At 37.2% G+C, this 20,548-nt stretch overlaps 2 protein-coding genes and 1 long non-coding RNA gene across 6 annotated transcripts; 1 reads left to right on the top strand and 2 right to left on the bottom strand.

Moving 5' to 3' along the window:
- The first annotated feature begins 1,881 nt into the window (after positions 1 to 1,881).
- On the top strand, positions 1,882 to 2,727 carry snrnp35 (small nuclear ribonucleoprotein 35 (U11/U12)). The gene has a single exon (XM_056261588.1). It carries the CDS (start codon positions 1,938 to 1,940, stop codon positions 2,709 to 2,711), a length of 774 nt encoding a protein of 257 aa, XP_056117563.1. The 5' UTR covers positions 1,882 to 1,937; the 3' UTR covers positions 2,712 to 2,727.
- Positions 2,728 to 2,989: 262 nt separating this feature from the next.
- On the bottom strand, positions 2,990 to 3,698 carry LOC130094970 (uncharacterized). The gene is made up of 2 exons (XR_008808032.1): positions 3,541 to 3,698; positions 2,990 to 3,139 (listed from the first exon to the last, which is right to left on the bottom strand). It is a non-coding gene; the product is annotated as an uncharacterized LOC130094970 (long non-coding RNA).
- Positions 3,699 to 5,059: 1,361 nt separating this feature from the next.
- Positions 5,060 to 20,247, bottom strand: rilpl1 (Rab interacting lysosomal protein-like 1). 4 transcript variants are annotated; one of them, XM_056261550.1, is made up of 9 exons: positions 19,715 to 20,247; positions 17,964 to 18,114; positions 14,952 to 15,070; positions 13,506 to 13,751; positions 10,011 to 10,184; positions 8,543 to 8,697; positions 8,226 to 8,330; positions 6,889 to 6,976; positions 5,154 to 5,293 (listed from the first exon to the last, which is right to left on the bottom strand). In XM_056261550.1, exons 1-9 carry the CDS (start codon positions 20,000 to 20,002, stop codon positions 5,288 to 5,290), a joined length of 1,332 nt encoding a protein of 443 aa, XP_056117525.1. In that variant the 5' UTR covers positions 20,003 to 20,247; the 3' UTR covers positions 5,154 to 5,287. The 4 variants fall into 4 exon arrangements, with proteins under 4 accessions (XP_056117524.1, XP_056117526.1, XP_056117525.1 ...); XM_056261549.1 differs by lacking the exon at positions 6,889 to 6,976 and having other exon boundaries at positions 5,060 to 5,293; XM_056261552.1 differs by lacking the exon at positions 10,011 to 10,184 and having other exon boundaries at positions 19,715 to 20,245.
- Positions 20,248 to 20,548: the final 301 nt, after the last annotated feature.

Here is a 20,548-nt window from a genome sequence, read left to right as displayed (position 1 = left end):
ACCTAAACATTTAGCAGAATGTTTTCAGTATAATTCAATCCATGTTTTGTCATGATTTTCTTTAAGTCCTACTTTTTTCTCTTTTTTTTTTCAAAATTACATTTAAACTTCCCAGATTTTTAATGTGGTCTTGCACTTTTAAATAGAAACATTATTATTATTTTTAAATAACATTATTATAATTAGAATATTATTATTTTTTTTAAATTACTTTCAAAAGTCAAAAGCCTCTCTAAAGGGACAGTTCACCCAAAATTGAAAAATCTGTTATTTTCTCACTTTAATAATTTAATCATTTGTTACATTTATATAGTGGGTACTTTTCTGGGTACTCAAAGTGCTTTACATGGAAGGGGGAATCTCTTCAACCACCACCAATGTGCAGCACCACCTGGATGATGATGCGACGGCAGCCATATTGAGCCAGAACGCCCACCACACACCAGCTTACTGGTGGAGAGGAGACAGTGATGAAGCCAATCAGTGTGTGTTTATATATATATATGTGGGGATGATTAGGAGGTCATGATGGACAGAGGCCAAGGGGCAAATTTGGTCAGGATGCCGGGGTTACACCCCTACTCTTTTTCGAAGGACATCCTGGGATTTTTAATATTCAACGTACTGCATGAAGTACTTCTGTAGAACACAAAAGAAGATATTTTGAAGAATGTTAGTTATTGAACAGTTGATGGACCCCATTGACTTCCATAGGATAGAAAAAAAATATCATGGAAGTCAATGGGGACCAGAAAATGTTTGGTTACCCACATTTTTCATAATATATTTTGTGTTCAATGGAACAAAGAAACACATACAGGGTTGGACTAACATAAAAGTGAGTAATTATGATGACAACGTTAAAAAAAATAATTGGTGAACTATCCCTTTAAGACCATGCCCGGTGACGTCAGCGACAACGACACGAACACGGCCCGTCGAACAGCACAGCCGGAGTTTCCACACGGAGAGTTTTAGACGGCGGACCGACCCACAAGGTTTGTTTTGATCATAGACAGTAAAAGAAAGGTTTCGATGGTTTATTTTATTGTACTGTGTAAAATATGTGTATGACATTATTCAGAATTACAAAATTAAATCTCAATAGTATATGGTGTTAGTGAATTCAAAGAGGTATGACTAATTTAAACACTAAAATTGCACAACACATCTTCGTGTGTGCTTGGATTCGGTTAAAAATTACTGGATAACATCGTCTAGTTTGTTAACGAGTATAAAAGCAGCATCTTAAAACCTAGTAGACAACATTTAAAGGCGTGGAGAGAGGCCTTTCACTGGGTGGTACAAACGATCAGATGTCCTTGTTTCCACTGATCATTCTCTAATCATGCTGGGTTATTATTAACTAAAAAACTATTAAAAACATTTTTGCTAATTAAAATAAAGCTTTGGCAAATTGAAGCAGTAAAGTGAAAACTAAAAATAAAATTTAAAAAATGAAAGCTAAATAGTAATATAAAAAGAAAACGAATACAAATGGCACAGAGACAACAAAAGTACTAATATATATAACTAATACTAAAATAACACTGCATCAAGTTCTGTTCATGTCAGCTCGAAATCAAATACTGAAGACAAACAGATAAAATAGAAGCGTTTTCGCTAGTGTTGTCTTTGGAACCCACGTTACGATAGAAATAATATCTCACACAAAAATCAAAGTTGTGTCATTATTTACTCACGTCGATCCAATACCAGTATGCTGTTAGTTCCATCCATTTCCTAGCTATCAAAGGCTGTCAAGTTCAACATAGCACTATAAAATGAGTCTTCACGACTCATGCGCTATATTACAAGTCTGACAAAGAACGTTTAAAATGTAAGTTTCACGTAGGGTTAAAAAATAATGACAGAATTCTTCATTTATTTGAGAGAACTGGATTTTGCATTAATTATTGCATAAACTCTACCATCAGATGATGAGCGAGTGGAGTCCTGTTGCGATGGTTTACGACCCCCTCAGAGCGGGCAGTATCGATGGCACAGATGTGGAACCACATGACAGAGCCGTGTGGAGGGGCATGCTGGCCCGCTACCAGCCTAACAAGGGTGTGACCGGTGACCCTCACCTGACGCTGTTCGTGGCACGCCTGAACCCGCAGACGTCTGAGGACAAGCTCCAGGAAGTCTTCTCCAAATTTGGAGACGTCCGCAGGGTGCGTCTGGTCCGAGACATTGTGACGGGTTTCTCCAAGCGCTACGGTTTCGTCGAGTACAAGGAGGAGCGCTCGGTGAAGAGAGCCTGGAGTGATGCCAACAAGCTGGTCGTGGACCAGTACGAGCTCTTTGTGGACTTCGAGCAAGAGCGGACGCTCCAGGGATGGATTCCTCGCCGACTCGGAGGAGGCCAAGGTGGCAAGAAGGAATCCGGGCAGCTGAGGTTTGGAGGCAGGGATAGACCTTTCCGGAAGCCCATCAATCTGGCATCCATGATGCCCCAGAACCGACCAGCAGATAGATGGGACGCATCAAGCGAGAGGGAGGAAAGGCAAAGAGACCAAGAACAAGATAGGGAACACGGACGATGGAGGGAGAGGAAAAACGACTGGGATAGAGGGAGTGAGCAAAATGATAGAGGTTACTACAAAGAGAAAAGAGACTCTAAACACCACCGGGACAGAAGCCGAGAGAAAGACTCCAACAGAAAGGAAGACAGACGACACATAGACTCTTACAGAGACCGAGAATAAACTTTGCATGCATGCATTCAAGACTTTCTTTTCTTAGTTTAAACTGTTTTTAAGTTAGTTTGAAATAAAAGTTAATTTGAACATGAAACTGCTGCCATTATTTACTCATACAGAATGGACTGCCATTAAGCTGAGTAAATAATGACAAAATGTTCAATTTTGGGTGAAGTATCCCTTTAAATTTTAATAACTGGATGTGTAACAACTCGTTTGTCGTACAAATAAAGTTTCAATGACTATCAATATGTTTGAAATGAGAGCAGGAATTTCTGACCATACATGGTATAAAATAGTTTAATACACAATGAGATGAGTTATGCATAATCCTTCATAATGATACATTTGATCCAGTTCTTGTTGCTGGATATCACTCTCAGTTCTGGAGTTTGCCATCATGTTGAGTGGCGTACTAGCTGTCCAATATGGAGCTAGAAATGTGTCTATTATATGCGAGAAAATAAATGATCTGAGAGAAAAAAAAAAGTTTGAGAGAAAATGTTTTTACACTGATAGCTAAAAAATATATATTTAAGAATTTTTTTCAAAGTATTTTGAGAGAGTTTTTTTTCTCAGAAATAATTGTAAAAAATTTAAATGTAAATTTTATTATGTTCAATGAGAAATTACTTTCTCTCAAAACTTTTTTTAGTCTCAAATATTATTTTTTGCTATTGATATGAAAACTTTTTCTTTCGTGAAATGCTTTTTTGCTATCAGTGTGATAACTTTTTCTCTCAAACTTTTTTTTCTTCTCTCAGATCATTTATTTTCTCACATATAATAAAGACACATTTCTAGCTCCATATCCAACAACTGAATTAAGGCCCACAGGCATGAACTTCTTAATCACAAAGCTTCTACACTTTACCATAGTCACGCGTTTCCATGCTTTCTCTAAACACAGTGAAAGCACCACTCAAGCAATGCAAAACCGCTGGTGAATGACGTCTGTCCATGTGACAGATACTTCAGCCAGATGCCAGTAGTAAACTACAGAAACACTTAATGACGCATCGAGCTTTGTTTCATGATTCCAGGGTTTAAAGACATTATCCAGGTTCTTAAATGCAGTCAATTACCACAGAAAATACGTTTGATTTGCCCCTCAGTTCGTAAAACAAACACTAAACGTGCAATGATGAGGATGATGTATAATAGAACTATAAGGTGCATTACAATGGGATAAAGGGTCAAATATACAGTGTGATTAAAACCCCTTTCATGACCATATGACGTCATACAGGTCACATTTTATATTTTTATCCAGTAAGGACGCATTAAATTAATCATAAGTGACAGTAAAAACATTTATAATATTATAATATTAAAATTCTATTTCAAATAAATGCTGTTCTTTTGAACTTTCTACTCATCAAAAATCCTGAAGAAAATGTAAATTTTCAACATTGATAATAATGAATGTTTCTTGAGCAGCAAATCATCATATTAGAGTGATTTCTGAAGGATCATGTGACACTGAAGACTGGAGTAATGATGCTGAAAATTCAGCTTTGATCACAGGAATAAATTACATTTTTAAAATATATTAAAAATGTAAATAAAAAAATAGTTATTTTAAATTTAAAATAATATTTCAAACTTTAGTTTACTGTATTTTTGATTAAGTAAATGCAGACGATACTTCTTTTAATGGGAAAAAGTGACCATTTCTCACAAAGCGTAATTCACTTCACCGCAAAAAACTTTGATTTTAAATAATAAAAATACGTTTTGCCCCATAGACTTCCATTTTTAAGTGCATTACTGTAAATATAACATCTGTTACAAACTGAAGGACGAATCAAAAATATTTTCCATGATAATCTACAGCATGCCATGGAGGACGTCAGTAGAAATTAAGTTTTGAACGTCAGATATTCCTTTAAATTCTCAACATTTCAGTGTGCCAAACGAATTAGGCTACTGTGCAATTTCAAAAAAAAGTTTTAAATATGATTCATCATATAATGCCACCATCTTTTTCAGACGATCTCTGGCTTGGGTATAGCTACTGAAAACATTTTCTTCTTCAGCCACAAGCATATTCATGGTTACTTGTCATTGTGTCTCGTTCATAATTCAATTTGAATTAAAAATAGATATGTATCTTATCTACTTAAGGCATCTTCTTTTTAAACATCATCAGAAAACTGTCTGAAATCTTCTATTCTTCCACTTACAGTAACTTATCATTTGCAATAGCAATAAAATGTCTAACTATCTAACGAAATAGGCACATAAAACCCCCTAACAGTATTTTTGGATGAAGGTAAGGGCCACAATCTATCAGTAACTCTAAACAGCCCCGTCCCCCGCGTTCCCTTTTGTGAGCTCTCGACTCGTCTGCTTGCAGACGTTGTGCTGTGAAGGTTGACCATGAAAGGGAGCGTAAACGTGGCGTACGGTCACATGGTGCAGGTTAGCGGTTAGTGGAGCGGTGTGTTGGTTACATGTGTTGTAATGCCTCCTGGGCCTGTTCTGTGTACACGTCCTCTTTCACTGCCCACGAGCCCAAGCCGTCTCCCATCTGCGGCATCCTCCTCTGCGAACCTCGGGTTTTGTCCCGGGAAAAGAAGCTAAACCTGTGAATGTGAGACAGGACATCAGCATCATTTGTTTTCAAAGCCATGCAAGATTGTGTCCATAAACTATGATTAAAAAACTAGATTGATTCATATACAGGTGAAACTCGAAAAATTAGAATATGGTGCAAAAGTTCATTTATTTCAGTAATTCAACTTAAAAGCTGAAACTAAAACATAGACTCATTACATGCAAAGTGAGATATTCCAAGCCTTTATTTGTTATAATGTTGATGATTATGGTTCACAGCTTATGAAAACCCCAAATTCAAAATTAGAATATTGTGAAAAGGTTGTCATATCTGTAACAAATAAAGGCTTGAAATATCTCCCTTTGCATGTAATGAGTCTATACAATATAATAGTTTCACCTTTTAAGTTGAATTACTGAAATAAATGAACTTTTGCACGATATTCTAATTTTTCGAGTTTCACCTGTACATTTGGGTGTTGTTGGGCTATTTATTATGTTATTGTGAAACACTCCAGAACTGTTCAAGTTTAATTTTTTATTGATGATAATGCACAGCTAATTTATGGTTATATTGCACAAAGTAATATCATATTTCACACCAGAATTAAAAATAAAAATGTATGAAAGAAGTTAGATTCCCCCCCCCCATTATGTTTATGATAATTTGCTAGATTCTTATTACCATCATGCAAAAAAGTCTAGAATATGCTTTTCTAAAATAAAAGCATCATGAATAAAATGAAATTATTATTATATTAAATTAATAATAATTAAATTCACAACTTCTACTTAGTGTGAAATGTATATTTACATAAAATGTATTTCGTCATTTTGACAAATATTATAAATATAACCTGAACATTTTCTGACAATATTATTTTTTTTGCAATGTTATTTTAGAATACAAAAAAATGCAGAAAGTTTATATTTAAATATATATAAATATACAAAATATATGTGTATATAATTGTCTATAATTTGTGTATATAATTTGATTTTGGCACAAAATATGATCTTTTGGCATCATTATTATAAAAAATAACTATAAATTCTCTCTCTCTCTCTCTCTCTATATATATATATCCCCCCCCCCCCCCCCATTTACACATATAATATCTTGCTAGACATGTTTCACACTACCATAGCTGTCACACTACATATCCCTACAGCATTACTAATGTCTTTCCAGATATACACTAAGTTACAGAAAGCATCTCATAAATGCTAAACATTTAGTCCGCTGTGTATTCGTACTCTTGCTTGACATTCCAGCTCATACAGGCAGTGACAATCAAGCGTTCAATCTTCCTACGCATCTATAAAGCACACTTTTAGTTGACACGATGTAGTGACACAATGTTATATAACTGGTTACAGCGCAGCACGAGTGTTAGAGGAGTGAGCGGGAGTTTGATTCTGACTGGCTGATTCTAACGATCCTCCTGCTGATTGGTCGTACACACAGATAGCCCCACAATCAGCCAATCAGAATGTGCTCTTTACGATCAGTGGCTCTAATGAGGGGGTGAGATGAGGGGGCCATGCAGCTCCATCACATGCAGGGAGGATAAGGGTGTTAAAACAGCAGACAACACAAAGGTGAACCACCAAAAGGTCGTACAAGGGAAATAAGTCGTCTGATTGGCTGTAAAGTGGGGTCATCTGCAATCAACCCAGCCGCCACCATCGGCATAATGGCTGTGAAGATCCTGTTACAAAGAGGCACAGATATGGAGAGTTGAGCAAAGAGAACCACCTGTAGTGTCCTGTTTCTAAAAGAGTCTTCAGCATTTCAGATGCATATGGCAGCATTAATGACGGTCATGCCTTAAGATGTGTCATATCATGTCAGAAAACTCTGCGTGTGTCTGTCAGCCTGCAGTTAAGCGAACGTGTAACTGCTTTTTCATGGTCTCGTGTTCATTTAGCTCAAACAGCATGTCATGGGTTCAATTCCCCCAAAATGCATGAACTGATAAAATGCATACTTTGATTGCAATTCAAGTTGCTTTGTACTGGATATTATATTCAGCTTTATTCACATACATGCAGTACGCTCACATAAAGCTATATTTATACTATATAGCAAATCTCAACTGCTTGATTGTTTATTTCCTTGCTAAATGTAACTATATTATCGCCCAGCTCTTCCTATAAATTTGGATATATAACTTTATCTGCATACATACAGTATATAGACATAGGGTGATATATACTCTACTACTATATATCATATATCAGCTTGTATCGTCACAAAACTATATTATCACCCAGCTCTAATCTGTTAAACCAAGCCAGAAGATATTAAGACATAGCTGTCAACATTTGGTTTTCAAAATCCGGGAGATTTGTGCTCGCTTTCGGGTTAAGCTTTCCGCGACTGCGCAACTGGGTTATAGGTTGCCAGGTTGAGATGACAAACGGTTTGAAATTGTATATGGTGTGTGGATTGTGTGAATATTATGCATTTAATACAAGATCTGGCAACTGGTCAACATTAGACAAACATATTGGTCCGATTATTCATAAAGGAGTTTGGGCCATGCAAATTACGGGAGTTTCCCGGGAGAAATAACAAACCGGGAGGGGTCCAGGAGATAGGGCTAAAAAACGGGAGAAACCCGGGAAAACGGGAGTGTTGACAGGTATGTATTAAGATATTGTAAACATTAACCATGATTTTCTGTAAAGCTGCTTTGAAACGATGTGTAATGTGTGAAAAGTGCTATATAAATAAATATGACATGACTTGAGAAATGCATGAACATCTAAATCATTACCCGCGACGCACATAGTTCAGCCTAAACAACAGTTTAGCTCTGTTCCTATGCTAAACCTAAGCAACATATGTGCTCTCAACACAAGACCAAAATGGTGCTGATTTAGAGGATTAATTATACTTGTAATATATGTATGTGCAAGTGTGTGTAGAAGTTTGGATCTTTTAGCGGTACGCACAGTCGTTTTATCCCCGACTCGGGCTGAAAGTTGGAGCGAGAGCTTGGCCGAAGGGTAGGAGAGAGATCTGGCAGCGGCGGCCCTGTTTCCTCCTCCTGTTCTTCACTGTAAATGTGATTAAAAAATAAGTCATACATTTTATATATATATATATACATACATACTCATGTAGTCAGTCATATAATTAATATATACTATCAAAAACTATATATATTATATTATTTGTAATAATAAGTTATAATTAAGAACATTTCATGAATATATGAAATTTCTTAAAACATATGACTGACCAAATTGTAAAACTTTAGATTGCTAACCTTCTGTAATAGGCGATTTCCTCCTGCAACATGAAGACTTTAGCTTTCAGCTCATTGCGCTCATGCAGGACGTCCCGCAGCTCTTGCAGGGTGAATCGCGGGCGGTTCGGGTCTTTTGGATCTAGAGTGGACATGTCATCATCACACAGCGCCTCCTGGTGGATCAGAGGAACACTTACAGTCACATACACAAGTCTTCATACAGAACAACAGGCTGCTTTAAACTAGAGACACACACACACACACACATTTTCATTATCAGAGCAGATATCACCTGGTGTCACTGCTGTTATTGGACAACAGAAAACACACCACAAGACACATTCAGTTGTTTCTAAAGACCCAATAAAATTGAAATTAGAGTTTGCTGGCTTTTAGTTCATATCTGACAACTGATATGTTCCTAAAAGTTAATAAACATTTACATATGCACTACTGCATTACATATAAACCTCACAGGTTTGGGGTCAGTGAGACGTTTTTAAAGAAAACTTTGATTTAGCAAGGATGCATTAAATTGATTGACAGTAAAGAGATTTATAATGTTACAAAAGATTCTATTTTGAATAAATGCTGTTCTTTTGATCTTTCTATTAATCAAAGAATCCTGAAAAATATGTATCACGGTTTCCACAGAAATATGAAGCAGCACAACTGTTTTCAACATTGATAATAATAATAATAAATGTTTCTTGAGCAGAAAATCATCATATTAGAATGATTTCTGAAGGATCATGTGACACTGAAGACTGGAGTAAATGATGCTGAAAAATCAGCCTTGAATCACAGGAATAAATTATTTTCAAATAGAAAACAGTTATTTACAATTGTACTAATATTTCCAAATATGACTGTATTTTTGATTAAATAAATGCAGCCTTGGTGAGCAAAAGAGACTTCTTTCAAAAACATTAAAAATCTTACTGACCCCCAGAGTACATAAGAAATAGATAAAATGATGAATAGCTGTTGAGTACTTCCTGTTTCAATGGGAAATATGTCAGCAAGATTTTTAAAAAAGGGCTCTTTCACACAACATCCCCTTTGCTTTCATATCACACGGCCATTGTAGGTTTATGACAGGTGACTCTGATTGTAAATGTAAATGAACTACAGTACATGATTGGTGCCTTTTTTATTTTACAGTAGACCACACGCTCTCTGTTATGATCTACTATGATCTCATGATCATCAATGAGTTAACATTTAATTCAGTCACATGGTTTGCATTCAGTGCAAACACTTTCACACATGCAGGCTGCATTTACAGTCAGGCATTCGCCAGCTGACACTCTTCACAATGAGTGTGTATCTGTGTGAAGGACTAAAGCCATTAGTGCACTACTCTTACGGTCTGTTGTATGCTGGTACAGGACCAGCTGCACACACTCGTGCAAACAGTCGCAGATATGGGTCAGGTGTTAGTTTACACTCCATGCTATCCTTAGAGCTGCCGCTGCAGGGTTACCCTTAAAAACACAGCCTCTTCATCATCATCCTCCTCCTCCTCACTGTCTTCTGTCAGGGCTCCCGGGGCCCCTGTGTGGGGGGTGAAACGGAGGGGACCCTCCTCGATCTCCAGGCCCCCGGCGAGGAGCTCAGAAGCTAAATCCTGACCCCAGGAAGGGGTCGCTTTAGTCGACTGTGGTTACAAACATGTGGATTGCAAATTGCAACCGACATTTTATCTGGAGTGTTTGTTTGGGTGAATAGTTCAAATAAACAACGGAACAAATTGGCACAAAATGAGAGTTATAAAAACACAATCTAGCACAATTTTTGAAAAAGGGGTTTCATTTCTTCTTTCGAGTTTTCTTTGCCAAAACAAAAAAAATGCAGTCTTTCACACTACATAATATTAAAAGATTAAAACAATCACAATTAATCTCATGACTTTTTGCTATTATTATTGTGATTCGTCTCAAATTTTGATATTTCATGCATAAGAATGTTAAGCTATGATAATAATTAAATTCATTCAAAATTGTCCAAAATAACTTCTGTGTTTGTTAAATCTCATATGAATTTGATTTCTAAGCAAATGTACCATGCAATTGTTCTCTCGCCATTATTTACTAATACAAGCCAATGTCAAATGAAGTAAATTTGCGAACTGCCATAAATGTAACTGCGTTAAACATTAAATTCAGAGTTGAATGAACACTGAACACTCAAATGAACACTGGCAGCCATTGATAATATATATTTGCACCTTAAACACTGCGATTCAAAAGTTTGGGGTCATTAAGATTTTTTCTTAAGAAATTAATACTTTTATTCTGAAAGGATGCATCAAGATGATCAAAAGTGACAGTAAAGACATTTGTAATGTTACAAAAGATTTCTATTTCTTTATCGATTTCTGTTCTTTTGAAAAGAATCCTGAAAAAGTATGTATCACGGATTTCTACACATGATAATAATAATAATAAATGTTTCTGTTTTTGAGCAGCAAATCCTTTGTGAGCATAAGAGACTTAAAAATCTCACCGACCCCAAACTTTTGAACAAACTTGCAATGACTTTACTTAGTTCTGTTTTAAAATCTCAACTGCATTTGATTCCTAAACAAACGCACCATGCACCTTTTCCATCATCATTTGCTGATAAACAATCTGTTTAAATGCAAGCATATGTGCGAACTGCTTTAAATTAAGCATATTTAATGAATCCCAAAAGTTCACAATTTAACCCTGGCAGCCCTAATTAATAAATAGTTGCACCTCAAATACACTGTCTACTGGTTTATCTTCTCATCCTAGATTCCTCTGTGACTGTGACTCACTGATGTTTCATTCTGACTCATTATGGTCACCATGTGAACATTCCAATGCTTTATATCACACTTACTTCTTCCTACTTACTTCTTACTAAACTTCCTTTAAATAGAAATAGAAATGACTGAATGCTGCAGTTGAACACTGAAGTGGCTCAATGCATTGGAATCAAGCAAAGACGCAATGGAAAATTAAATTTCATAACCCATTAATGCTTTCGTGTCACCTGACAATCAAAAGAGTATGTGCGCGTTTGCCCCCACACATCAGGATTTCTGATCGTAAGCATTTAACATGTTGAATATTTACGATTCGCGATCGTTCTTCCGAGCAGGTTCGGTCACTCTTAACACACCTCGCACCACAGGAAAATCTGATAAGATAATCGGGACTTCACTTAGGACTGTAGGAAGGGGAGAAATCGGCCCGAATATCTTGTGGTGTGGCCCCAGCATTAGCAGAACATTTCATGAGTTGCTAAACAACATGCATGTCTAAGGGGCTGTTTACACCTGGCCACTTCATGCGTTTTCTGTGATCGCATAGCTATCCGATCGTGAAAAGACCAGGGGCCTCATGTATCAACACTGTGTACGCACAAAAACACGGCGTACGTCAGCTTTCACGTTCACGGCCAGATGTACTAACAGTGAAATTAACTTAAGAATGTGCGTTCCTCCAAGTAAACTTCATGTCTGGCGTACGTACATTTGTCGGGATTTTTGTCCGTTGGCGACTCATAGAGGCAATAAAGTGAAGTGGCAAACATTACACTACGAATTGTTCTATCGCACCACCAGCTGTCAGATATTGCTTATAATTTGTAATTGATAAATTATTTGACATATTATTGTCACACGAGTGTCATTATGCAATTAAGTAAGAACATATATAAAGCATGTGCAAATTGATACAACCCGTCTAGCAATGGCAGTGTTGGCTTAACTAGGAATAAAAAATAAACTTCATTAATTCGGTCAGTAAAAATAAAAAAGAAAGTAATATTTTTATTCAGCAAGGACACATTGAATTTGTTTAAAAGTGAGAGTAAATGCATTTATAATGTTACAAAAGATTATAAGATTTCTATATCTGTTTGATTTAAGTTTTTATTCATTAAAGAATCCTGAAAATACTATATCACGGTTTCCACGAAAATATGAAGCAGAAGCACAGCTGTTTTCAACACTGATAATACTCAAAAATGTTTCTTGATCATCAAATCATCATAATAGAATGATTTCTGAAGGATCATGTGACACTGAAGACTGGAGAAATGATGCTGAAAATTCAGCTTTGATCACAGGAATAAATTACACTTTCACACAGAATACGTTTTCAGTGAAATTTCGTTTCTTGCTTGCTTTAGCCATGTTCTTGCAGGTTTCTTTTGCCAAATTGGACTAATTACCATATTTAAACTAATTTAATTGGGGGAGGAGACTGGGTGGGGCGTTGTGCTCGTGCATGTGCGCTCAATTTTACGTTAATTGGGATGTACAAAGAGAATATGCGTGGGACCAGATACATCTGGGTTTTTTTGTGCGTACGCACATTTACAGCTTTGTCCGTACGCAATGTTTTAGTATGAATTCAACGCAAGTCTTTGTACATGAGGCCCCAGGTGTAAATGCCCTCAGAAACGCATTCGAGACGGATTTGAATCCGATCGCTCAAACCACATCAGGAGGAGGTCTGGGCCGCATTCCAGACGAAACTGGACAAGTGTAAATGCATCTGGTTGTTGAAACCACATATGTAAATTTTACTCCACCCAAAATTGCTAAAAAATAAACGTGTGAGAGTGTGTTATATAGGCTATATGTCATGTTATAGTCACATATGACGACGCTACAGCAACACGCATAACCGCAGATGAGCAGCTGAGTGTCTATTCAACAAGCCAACGCGCCGCAAACTATCGCAAATCAAAGTGAAAGTAAGTCAGACGCTTAACACACAATCATCTTCATTAAAAGTAAAGAAACGAAATGATCTTAGCAGGGCTGTTGCCGCTCTCTCTTATTGCCGTCTTTGATTTTGAAATTAGCTTATGATCAATAAAATGCAGCTCATATCTGTTGCTTTCCGTGACTGGACTCCATTAAATCTGCATATAGCGCGGGAATTGAAGATCGGATTTATATCCGTTTTGCAAAAACACATTTGTGTGTTTCATCATGTACCTTTGCAGGTGAGGGTGGTCCTACAGGCTCCTCTGTCTCAGCGCTGGTCTTGCCTTGCTCTTTAAGTCGCTCCTTAAGACGGGTCACTTCCTGCCGCAGGTTCCCGAGCTCCTGCTGTCTTGCCTGACCAGACGCCTCCAGCTCCACCTTCTGCTGGATCAGGGATTTACCCTGGGCCTCCACCACCGTGATCTTATGCCTCAGGTCATGGTTGATCTTCATCAGCCGGTTCAACTGCTGCTGGAGCTGGAAGACATTCAACAGCATTTGCAATGCATTAAAGGGATACTTCAGGATTTAGCATTGAGCTTTGTATTAGTAGAAAACCTGTAGTATTTTCGAATTACCGTGCTTTCCACCCTCATATCCCCCTGAGAGGAGAGATTTATGTATTTTTTGTCTGGAAAAAATCCTCCGATGACGCAAAAATCGTCATTTTGCGTCATCGGAGGATTTTTTGGCCAGAGGCTAAAGACTAGAGTCAGTAGTAGGGGCTGTCCCGCATGTCCTCAACCCGCCCATAGAGGGTGGGATCTCACTCACAGAATGTACACATAGTGTCAGCCATCTTTTTTTGGAAGCTAAGCTAGCAGGCTCTTGTTCTGTGGAGAAAGCTGAGTAGTAGGGGTTACCATCCTCTTTTTCCCGGACATGTCCGGCCGTCGATGCCCGGGATTCAGCTTTTGCTTTCTGCAGTCGCCATTCATTGTTTACATGCACACCTTTTGTTTCAATCTAACTGAATTCATTCCGATTGGTGAATCTGAATGTAGTGTTTGCATGAACGCTAAACAAGTGATCGGTTGATGTGCGTTTTAACATTGCTAAGAAAATTCCCGCTCCTCCGTGAGAGATACGAGACCGGTGCGTCTCACAGGTGTCGCTCATCAGTAATCACGCCACCGGCCTCGCGCCGTTCTCCCGCGGCCCTCACTCGTCCTGCTCTCCACAGTAAACATGATGAATGGCGACTGTAGAACGCAAAAGCCGAATCCCGGACATTTTGGGCGATCTCGAAATCCTGGGCAGACTCATCACGGAGACTCACTAGTAGCCTAGACTTGTTGTTTAACTACTGCGCTCTGTTACCGGTAGGCGTGGCCTCCTAGGGCAGCAAAGCAAGTGCATTCTGGGAGTTGTTGTCTTTCATCCACATAAGCCAAAAATACATTTTCTGGCTTTTCTCAGTCTAGAAAGCTCCAAATTCAAAAATAATTTCACATTTCTTCTACATAAATGACCCATTTTAAATACACATTCATCTTCCCAGAGGTGAAGTATCCCTTTAAACATCCACAATATGATGAATCTCCGAGTGAAACTTTGATTATTTATCCTGCAAAAAGACTCATTACATTTTGATGAAGACTTTGACATCTTTCTGTCTTGTTTTCTTGAGTTGAATCAGAGCTCTAATGGGTTTTGATCAGAAACAGAGCCCCTTACCGCTTCAACGTCCTCGTTTTTGAGCGTCAGCTCGCGGTCTTTGGCGCGGATCTCGTCTCGCTGTTTATCTACAACTTCCTTCAGCTTTTTCATCACCTGCCGCTCCCTCTCAGTCATGCCTGGCATCACAAATTAAAAACAGCCTTATTTACTACACAGAGAACTGACATTCAAAGAAACATCAAAATATAATGCATGTTTAATCGATAACATATTGGGCCTTTTTTATCGGCACACTAGTTGCAGGAAGTTTCAGGGTTAGGTTCTTGTTTTGCATGGACCAGGTCACTGGAAAGACACAAGAAGTCTGACGGACACTGTAAGCAAATAACTTCTTGTCTGAGTGCCCATGTTGCTGCTCTTAAAATAGATCTGTGTCCGTGCAGAGCATCTGACACACAACCACTGACACACTTCATGTTTGTCATGACCTAGAAATATAACGTGTTGCCGGCCTTCAACGAATATTCAGAGTTAAATACAACATAAGTTTAATTATAGGGCCTAAAACTAACTTTTTGCCACACCTGCCAATGGCTGATGACTTAGATACCAGCTAAAATTCACAATTCTCTATTCCAATTTCGATACCACAGCTAAAACTACTAACCTAACATAAATTTAAAACTACGGAAGCATATTGCATTCACTTGAGGAAAAAAATCTACTCTGTTTTTCTGAATTAACAAGTTAATTATCTCAAAATTATGAGTAACTCATTAATTCATAAAAACAGAGTGAAAAAAAATGTTTTTCAAGAAAAAATTATCTCATAATTCTGAGATATTAACTCGTTAATTCAGAAAAACAGAGTAGATTTTTTTCCTCAAGTGAATGCAATACGCTTCTGTATAGAACATTATTAAAGACAAGTAACAGTAGTTTTCAGGTAGAGACATTAAATAAAGTAATCAAATGTAAAATAACACTAGATAGTCTTCACTGTATGAATTAAACAGATTAATCCTTATTAAAGTTTCAGTCAAGAGCAGAGAGTGCTTTTTTCTCTGCATCAGGAATATTAGGCTGCTGTCACTTTAAGAGCTAATGCACAGATCCATTGATACTGTACACATGCGTTTTCTTTCTCAACTGTTTACGTTCACTCAAGCCATAACTGACTGTGTTTACTAGGATACTTGCCGAGACGGGCATTTTTGACATCATTTTGTGTGACATCATTTTGGGTGAATATACAAATGAGCTCTGTTTTCATGTCTTCTTGCGCTTGAACGGACGTTCAAGCGCAAGAAGACATGAAAACAGACCTCATTTCAGTATTCGCGCGCTGTTTGAGACGTGGCTTTCTGGATGTCTGTCTGCTTTAAAGGGTTAGTTCACCCAAAAATTAAAATTCTGTCAGTAATTACTCACCCTCATGTTGTTCCAACCCCGTAAGACTTTCGTTCATCTTCGGAACACAAATTAAGATATTTTTGATTAAATCTGAGAGCTGGATCACTCTTTTTAAGGGATCGAAACTTGCCGGCCCAAAAGTTATGAAAGACATTGTTAAAATAGTCCAAGTGACTACAGTGGCTCAACCTTAAGTTTATCAAGCGACGAGAATACTTTTTGTGCAAAAAACAAACAAAAATAACGCCTTTATTCAACTATTCATTTCCTTCTCTGTACGGCCGTGATATTTCACGTAGTGTCTACGCAAAGCTTCTAGGTTGCACGTCACACGCAGGCTCACTATTGGCCGACGCTGGTCATGTGTGTGATGCGTGTGACGTGCAACCTAGAAGCTTTGCGTAGTTTCAGTACGTGAAATATCACGGCCCACAGAGAAGGAAATGAATAGTTGAATAAAGGCGTTATTTTTGTTTGTTTTTTGCGCACAAAAAGTATTCTCGTCGCTTGATAAACTTAAGATTTAGCCACTGTAGTCACTCGGACTATTTTAACGATGTCTTTCATAACTTTTGGGCCGGCCAGTTTCAATCCCTTAAGAAGCCTATGGAGGAGTGATCCAGCTCTCAGATTTAATCAAAAATATCTTAATTTGTGTTCCGAAGATGAACTAAAGTCTTACGGGGTTGGAACAACATGAGGGTGAGTAATTACTGACAGAATTTTCATTTTTGGGTGAACTAACCCTTTAATGACAAAAGTTCAAATAAGTGAGCAAGTTACAAATATTGGTATCGGCCAAAAAAAATTTATTAGGGATGCAATGATAGGATTTTTTGGGACGTTATTATTAAATACGTTAATATACATCATTAATATATTTATATTAACATTTATTCATTTTTGATAAGCAGATGCTTATCAATATATATATACACTTTAATATTAATATATTAATTTATATTATATAATTATTATTACATTTATATATAATCACAGGTGCTGTCCATATACATTAAGCTGTAAATGATCCAGAATATTATTTTGAGGAGCCTATGATACAAGTAATTTCCTGCATTCTATTCAAATAGCTCTTTGCATTTTTAAATCAGTGTTGAGAGCGGCGCTGGAATGTTTGTGTAAACAGCTGCGCTCTGCGTTTGACACTGAATCAGACTGAGAGAGAGCCTGTTCTGACGGCAGTGAGTGTGTCAGAGGCACTGTGGCGTCTCTGTGCTGCTCGTGCAGTAATCGCACTGCCTCGTCTTCTGTCACATGGAGAAGGAGACGCTTTGTGCAGCGTTTGTGTCAGTTCCTAAATGGCTGAAAGAATGTGAGAGAATTCCTATGGGCATGATCACATGTGTTTGCTTTGTATCCGGTACAGGCATGCTGGGAAAACAGCATCTGGCTACGTTTCAAATGGAATACTTACTGACTATATAGTGCATATTTTGTGTCATTTTGTGTTTTTAATACAATTTTGTGTAACATTTTGTTTTGGATGCCTTATCAAATAAGTCAAATACGGTTGTACTTCATCACATTGGAAATGGAAGATCAAGTGGAGCGCAGTGCATTGTGGGATATAGAGTTCGACACCGTTTGAGACTGACACAATGCTTTCTTTTTATGAACACTGAGCTTTAACACTACCTTCCTGTTTCTGTATGTCCTCTTCCGTCATCGGATACTCTTTGACGGACAGGTTGTTGAGCAGTGTTTTGTTTTCCTCCTGCAGCTGGGAGATCTGGGACAACAGATCCTGGGCTTCTCCTCTCCACACATCCTCCACCAACTCCAGCTCCTGTTCACACACACACACACATTTCAGAAGTGGCTCATAAAATATACATGAGTGTATATTTAACAACTGACCTTCACTGGAGTTACGTAATGTCTGAAACAATAAGCAAAAAACACACAAAGCAGGAGGAGCATAATAACATATTCACAGAAGGAAAAAAGCTGTATTCAGGGCTGGGCGATATGGCCAAAAAACTAATATCTTGACTGAATGGCAATATATAGTATACACTTGGTATTTTCTACATTTCTCTATAGATAATAAATAAAAAAAAATCTGTATTTATAAAAAAAAAAAAAAACAGTTATTTCACAATCCTGCCCAGTGTTATCCTACAGTGTTCATATTGAAGGCAATGAAAACAAATATCGTGAATGTAAACATGTAGGCTATGTTATATATTATGTGCAAAAATAGGTTTAATTTCACATTACGTTCTAAACACTGAATCATTACAATCTAAAAACAAAATGATGCTTTTTTGAGCACAATTTAAATGTACTAAACTAAAAATAAAAATGAATGAAAACAATGGCACAGACTAATTATATTAGGTTATTTAATTACCTCATTACAATTGTCAATTTACAGTAACTGCTATCATACAATACACTCACTTGTAGGATTAAAATCCTACATATGGCACATTTATTGTCCAACAACAAATATTTTAGCAAAATGTAGCTATTTTAGTCAGAATTATTGGGCTCTTTTTCAGATGCGCTCATACCAAACTACTGTATATATCGATATAAACAGTACTGCCCGATTATAAAAAATATATATATATCGATCAAACTCGATTTACCACCCAGCCCTAATTCATTTGTCTGCTCATATGCAGATATTAATGTAAAAACTAAATTATTTTTATATTATGTGAGAATCTTAGGTGCTACACTTGCCATAATACCATGGACATGGTATTCTTTAAAGCACCATAAAGTACCATGTAAATAAATCTGATATGTGTTCACTGTCCCAGTGGACGCGATGTTACATGATGGTGATGGACTGTGGTTCAGTTCCATCATTTCCTGTCCAGGGCAGGAACTTAGAATTTCCCATGTACACACTGCTTTGTTCAGAAACACCACTTCTGAAACAACTTCATAATGTGATGTGACGTGTAGTAGAAGTAGTAGGAAAAAACTGTATATATATGTAATGTTATTAATGATTAATGAATAGTAATTACATATAATAAATGAATATTATTTATATATAAACATTTAATATATATATAATGTTAATAATAATAATTTACAATCTATATATTAAATTACACATATTTATTAGTGTAATATTAATTACATATAAAATATTGACATTAAATACAATAAATATAAACATTAATATATTTATAACTGTATGTAAAATACACATCTTAAATTTGATATATATATATATATATATATATATATATATATATGTATATATAATATATATATAATAAGTGCAGTAAGATCGCATCTAATAATAAGTTTTTGTTTATATAATATATGTGCGTGTATATAGTAGTATTCAATATTTATAGTGTATTATATATATATATATATATATATATATATATATATATTCCTCGAGTCTATAAAAGCACCTTTTTATGTTTCTTCTCCTTCTCCAGTCTGTCCATCCGCTCCAGTCGGAGTCGGTCCAGCTCCAGGCGCAGCTCCTCGGTCTCTGGGCTGATGCTGTTCCGGCTCACCAGAACCTCCAGGATCTCCAGCACCCGGACCACTTTGGGCATGAGGCGGGACAGAGCCTCGCATCCGTACTGGTCGATAATGCGCTCGAACTCCTGACCCACCACTGCGGCGATATCGTACACGTCCATCACGGTCAGATCCGCCACGTTCTTCTCCAGCGCCGAACCGAAATCCTCCATGACCGTCTCTGGAACGTTACGTCCCTGAAGTTCGTTTCCTTCTAAACTTTCTCAGTCCCTTTCAGTAGCCAAACAGATCTTCAAAGCCCCCTAACACCTCGCTAACAACACCTCGTCAAGAATAAAAGCCATTTTGGGGTATTTTTAGGCCGAATTGGACCGAGATAAGAGTTGTCCCATTGCGGTTCGGTTTCCCTGCCCTTATTTATTCCTGAGCGGCGCTTCATCGACTGCGCATGCGCACAGCTGAGGCCGCTGTGAATGTGAAATCACTGTCAAGCGCCGCACTGACCGTATTATTGTTCTAGGGTAGTTTAACTGTGTTGATAAGACGTTAAATTTTGTTATATCAAAGTATTAACGGGTAGTTGACAGAACATATCAAGCAGTGACAGTGTGACACGAACGCAAAAATATTGTAAACATTTTACAATTGTATGTGTAATTATTTTTTATAAACTCATATTAAATGAGAATATTAAATTGTGTTTGTATTCACAGTTTTAATGTAACATGTTTTAAATGTCTTGTTCCATCTGTAAAAAA

The sequence above is a fragment of the Rhinichthys klamathensis genome, unplaced genomic scaffold (assembly GCF_029890125.1).
Source record: "Rhinichthys klamathensis goyatoka isolate OS25496 unplaced genomic scaffold, OSU_Roscu_1.1 h1tg000183l_1, whole genome shotgun sequence".
In the NCBI taxonomy this organism is placed as follows: domain Eukaryota; kingdom Metazoa; phylum Chordata; class Actinopteri; order Cypriniformes; family Leuciscidae; genus Rhinichthys; species Rhinichthys klamathensis.
This window is presented reverse-complemented; position numbering and strand designations above follow the sequence as displayed.

Bases quoted from the DNA above. Each gene is read 5' to 3' on its own strand.
- snrnp35 (XM_056261588.1), top strand. From the start codon at position 1,938: ATGATGAGCGAGTGGAGTCCTGTTGCGATGGTTTACGACCCCCTCAGA.
- rilpl1 (XM_056261549.1), bottom strand. From the start codon at position 20,002: ATGGAGGATTTCGGTTCGGCGCTGGAGAAGAACGTGGCGGATCTGACC. The intron at 18,115-19,714 runs GTGCTTTTATAG...GTGTGTGAACAG, and splicing joins AGGAGAAGAAACATAAAAAG to GAGCTGGAGTTGGTGGAGGA. The intron at 15,071-17,963 runs GTAGTGTTAAAG...TTGTGATGCCAG, and splicing joins GGACATACAGAAACAGGAAG to GCATGACTGAGAGGGAGCGG.